This window comes from Plecotus auritus (genome assembly GCF_963455305.1).
Source record: "Plecotus auritus genome assembly, chromosome: 1".
NCBI classification, from domain to species: Eukaryota; Metazoa; Chordata; class Mammalia; order Chiroptera; family Vespertilionidae; genus Plecotus; species Plecotus auritus.
Window position 1 is genome coordinate 145,464,505 of NC_137770.1, and position 5,131 is coordinate 145,469,635.

At 47.6% G+C, this 5,131-nt stretch overlaps 1 protein-coding gene across 1 annotated transcript; it reads left to right on the top strand.

Moving 5' to 3' along the window:
* Positions 1-433: 433 nt before the first annotated feature.
* On the top strand, positions 434-1,144 carry LOC308241326 (NEDD8-conjugating enzyme UBE2F-like; the record flags this gene model as incomplete). The annotated part of the gene is made up of 1 exon (XM_080654718.1): positions 434-1,144. The coding sequence occupies one exon, from the start codon at positions 434-436 to the stop codon at positions 1,142-1,144; it is 711 nt and encodes a 236-aa protein (XP_080510844.1).
* Positions 1,145-5,131: the final 3,987 nt, after the last annotated feature.

A 5,131-nucleotide genomic window follows, 5' to 3' on the forward strand; every position in this document is an offset into this window, starting at 1 on the left:
GCCATCTTGTGTCCACATGGAAGCAGCCATCTTTGACCACATGGGGCCAGCAATCTTGTGTGTTGGAGTGATGGTCAATTTGCATATCACTCTTTTATTAGATAGGATGATACTGAAGTAAGAGAAGCAAAGACAGGAAGATATTTGGGGTACAGAAGAGCCCAGTGGAGGAATAAAGTAAAGGATGTAAGATAGAAAGAGAATGGAATGAACAAGAAGGTGCCTTTGCTAAATGAAAATATGAATATTGAAATTGTGCCACAGTAAAGCCATGTTTTATTTAAAAGAGATGTGAAGGACCCACCACTTCTGGTCCTGCCGCCAGGAGTGGGTGCGGCTCTGAGAGCCAGCATCTTGCTGCCACCAGCTGGGCATGGTGTTGGGCACCGGCCCACCTCGCCTGTCTCAAGGTGCCCAGGGAAAGGTAGCAGTAATGCTGACACTGGCAAGCACACTGAAGCGGGATAATGGTCTCAAAGAGTCCCAGATGTCAGCCACAGCCTCTGACTCCACTTGGAGGGTGTCTGTGAGAGACAGACTGCTTGTTAAAGAGGTTGCAGAACTTGAAGCTAACGTACCTTGTACATGTAAAGTGCATTTTCCTGATCCAAACAAGCTTCATTGCTTTCAGCTAACTATAACCCCATATGAGGGTTACTACCAGGGTGGAAAATTTCAGTTTGAAACAGAAGTTCCTGACGCATACAACATGGTGCCACCCAAAGTGAGATGCTTGACCAGGATCTGGCACCCCAACATCACAGAGACGGGCGGGATATGTCTGAGTTTACTGAGAAAGCATTCCATCCATGACACTGGCTGGGGTACCACGAGGACATTAAAGGGTGTTGTTTGGGGATTAAACTCTTTGTTTACTGATCTTCTGAACTTCGATGACCCACTGAATATCGAGGCTGCAGAGCATCACCCGAGGGACAAGGAGGACTTCCGGAACAAAGTGGAAGACTACATTAAGGGTACGCCAGATGATGCAAGGGGCGCCTGCAGTGCAGACTGTGTTAGGGTCTTCTCTAGCTCTCAAGGGGGCCTCCCATCCTGCAGACCCACATCCTGCAGACCCACTGGCTCTGCTGAGTTCTGTGACTGTCCGGCGGAGGAACCTCTTCACGACTGCCCATTGTAGACAGGGTTCCACATAAATACAGCAAGAAAATGCATTGTCTGCTTACCTTAACATGCTTACTTTGTGAACCTGTACTGTGTAGGCTGGGGAAATGCTTGAGAAATTGTAATGAACTCAGAATCACAGCTTGCTTCCTACCTTCCCCCAAATCACTTCCCTGCACAGCCATGCTAATGACCTGCCAGGAACTGCCAGGTGGGCGGTCCCAAGCCCACTGCAAACCTTTTATTTACATATTTTACTTAATGTAAGTAAATTTTGAAAGATTTGTAATTTGTACAATTTAATGCTTTAATTATTTTTTTTCTATTCTCCTTTAGTTTGTATTTTCATTGTATAGAGCAGACAGAAAGGCGTTGGGTCACACAATTATTGAAGAGAAATACACAGAAAATATGGAAAAAGAAAAGAGAGAGAGAGATGGGAGTCTGGAAAAGGGGCCACAGAAGAGTCAGCAATCATTACCCAGTTAACCCAAACAAACCTAAATCAGTTTACATGCCTACCAAGGTCAGTGGCCATGGAGAAGAGAGCAGCAATAGTTGTTAATACCAACTGGTTGAAAAGATTTAAAACTTCTTCTAATGTGATTAATTAAATCAGAGACCTCTGCATATACTAGTATTTCCAGTGTTCCACTGAATTTCATAGTAGAGCTTTGAAGACTCTTTTAAACTTTGGTAACATTATCATTAGTTAATCAAACCTGCTTCCTCCTAAGAGCCATAGCAATAAGAATAATCCTAAATTTACACTAAATGGAATCTTGGCACAACAAAGGAAATCCTCTGCTAAGTTAAACCATAGGCCAAGGACAAAACAACCAAAAATAAGTTCTGTGAACACTTGGGAAAATATATCTTAAAGAATAAAGCACAATATGTTGGTATCCTGTTATCTAACACTAGAGGCACAGTGCACAATTAAATTGTGTGTGTGTAGGGTCCCCTAAGCCTAGCTTGCCATCAGGGCCACATCTGCCGCCTTGCGATGCCTCGCAGGTTCTGTGGATGCTGCCAGCGCCTTGCAACACTCCCAGCTCGCACCACCTCCCCCTGCCGTTGGCCACGTGCACTCCCACCCGGCCCCCCATGGCGTAAGCACCTCCGCTCACCACCTGGGGACCTGCGCCATGCTCCCCACCCCCACCCGCCTGGCGCTCATTCCCTGTGCCCTCTTTGCTGCGTGTCCCCACCCGCCCACTGCCTGCTTTGCTGTGTCCTCTTCGCGGCACAGCCTCCCCACCAGGCCCGCGTAAGCCATGAGTCCCGTCCTGTGAGAGGTGCTCCATGCACCTCCTGGTGACTGGTTGTTTGGTTGTGACGTCGTTACGGCATCACGACCACAGCCTTTTTTTATTTTATTTTATTTTTTAATTTTATTTTAATAAATCTTTATTCAGATTATTACAATTGTTTCTCCTTTTTCCCCCCATAGCTCCCCTCCACCCAGTTCCCACCCCATCTTCTGCCCTTACCTCCCCCCCACTGTCCTCATCCATAGGTGTATGATTTTTGTCCAGTCTCTTCATGAACCCCCCATACCCCTTTCCCCCTGAGAATTAACAGTCCACTCCCTTTCTATGCCCCTGATTCTATTATATTCACCAGATTATTCTGTTCCTCAGGTTTTTAATTCACTTGATTTTTAGGTTCACTTGTTGATAGATATGTATTTGTTGTTCATAATTTTTATCTTTACTTTTTTCTTCTTCCTCTTCTTTAAGAATACCTTTCAGTATTTCATATAATACTGGTTTGGTGGTGATGAACTCCTTTAGCTTTTTCTTATCTGTGAAGCTCTTTATCTGCCCTTCAATTCTGAATGATAGCTTTGCTGGGTAGAGTAATCTTGGTTGTAGATTCTTGCTATTCATCACATTGAAAATTTCTTGCCACTCCCATCTGGCCTGCATAGTTTCTGTTGAGAAATCAGCTGACAGTCGTATGGGTGCTCCCTTGTAGGTAACTAACTGTTTTTCTCTTGCTGCTTTTAATATTCTCTCTTTGTCTTTTGCTCTTGGCATTTTAATTATGATGTGTCTTGGTGTAGTCCTCTTTGGATTCCTTTTGTTTGGGGTTCTGTGCGCTTCCTGGACTTGTAAGTCTATTTCTTTCACCAGGTGGGGGAAGTTTTCTGTCATTATTTCTTCAAATAGGTTTTCAGTATCTTGCTCTCTCTCTTCTTCTGGCACCCCCATAATTCTGATGTTGGTACGCTTGAAGTTGTCCCAGAGTCTTCTTACACTATCTTCAACTTTTTGGATTTTTTTTTTTTGCTTTTTGCTTTTTCGGTTGAGTGTTTTTTGCTTCTTTGTATTTCAATTCTTTGACTTGATTTTTGTGTTCCTCTAGTCTGTTTTTGGGTCTCTGTATAATATTTTTTATTTCAGTCAGTGTATGTTAAATTTCTAGTTGGTCCTTTTTCATATCTTCGAGGGTCTCGTTATATTTATCGGCCTTTTCTAGGATATTCTTGAAAAGCCTTATAACCGTGGTTTTGAATTCTACATCCAGTCGTTTGTTTTCCTCCATTTCTTTCGTTTGTGATCTGATTCTTTGATGCCGCATTTTCACTGCTTCCCTGAGTTGGTAAGGTAGATTTGTGTGCTAGGTTTCCAATAGGGCCAGTGGGTCTGCCTCCCCAGTTAACCTGAGGTGGACACTCTTGGTGCACCCCTTTGTGGACTGTGTGTACAGCCTTGTTGTAATTAAGTCTTGATTGTTGTTGGTATCACTGGGAAGAATTGACCTCCAGGCCAGTTGGCTGTAAGGATCAGCTGTGTCTATGCTGGGAGAAGTTCGGTGCTGGAGACAGCCTTATAGGATTAGACTTGCCAAATTGCAATAGCCTCTGTGCTCAGCTTGGATGGGATGGAGTCTCAATCTTGGCTTCCCATCAGCCTTGCCCTTGCGTACACATGCGCGCCTTCAGACCTCTGCGTTCCCCGGTTCCCGAGTCTCTGCCTGAGAGTCCAGACTCCCTCCACAAGAGCGTGGGTCCCCAGGGGCTTGCCTGGAACCGGGGTTCAGTGCAGTCAGAACTGGGGCCCAGTGCAGTCAGGAGCCTCCGACTCCCTTCCACTAGGGAAAGCCTGTGGCAACCTCCGCAGCCTTTGTGCGCACTGGCACGCGTGCGCCTTCAGACTTCTGCCTTCCCCAGCTCCCAAGTCTCCGCCCGAGAGTCCAGACTCCCCCCGTAAGAGCGTGGGTCCCCAGGGGCTTGCCTGGAACTGGGGTTCAGTGCAGTCAGAACTGGGGTTCAGTGCGGTCAGGGGCTTCCTTCCCACTTCCACCAGAGAAAGTCAGCCAGGCTCTCAGCCACCCTTCCTTTCTGCACACACAAAGACCCTTTGACGTACCTCCAATTCTCTGTGAGCTTTTCTCTTTCCTTCTAGTTGTAGAATTTTCACTCAGCCAGCTTTCCTGTGGTTCTGGATGGTGTCCGTTCTGTCTTTCAGTTGTAGTTTTGAAATTGTTGTGCGAGGCAGCAGTTTAGGTGCTTACCTATGCCGCCATCTTGGTTTCTCCTCACGACCACAGCCTTTTATGATATAGAAGACTAGAGGCCTGGTGCATGAATTCATGCATGGGTGGCGTCCCTCGGGGTGACCTCCGGAGACTGGGCCCCAGCTCGCACCCCCAGCCTCGCAGCCCCGTAGCCCTACCTGACACCCCACTTTGGCCTGGTACTGCCCCCTCACCTGCTCCACCATCCCGCCAGGACTGGGCCCCTCACCTGGCTCCCTCAGAGCCTGGGAGCCGGGCAGTGGGGGTTCCGCCACCATCATTCACCTTCTGCGGGGCAATTGGTGGGGTGATCAGGCCCCCACTCACACCCGCCTTGGCCTGGTGCCGCCCGCTCACTTGCTCCACCATCCCACCATGGCTTACCGGGGCTGGCAGCACCTCCACTGCTGCCCACTGCCAGAGCCGTATTGCCAACACCTGCCATGGTCCATGCTGCCCCCTGGTGGTCAGTGCACAT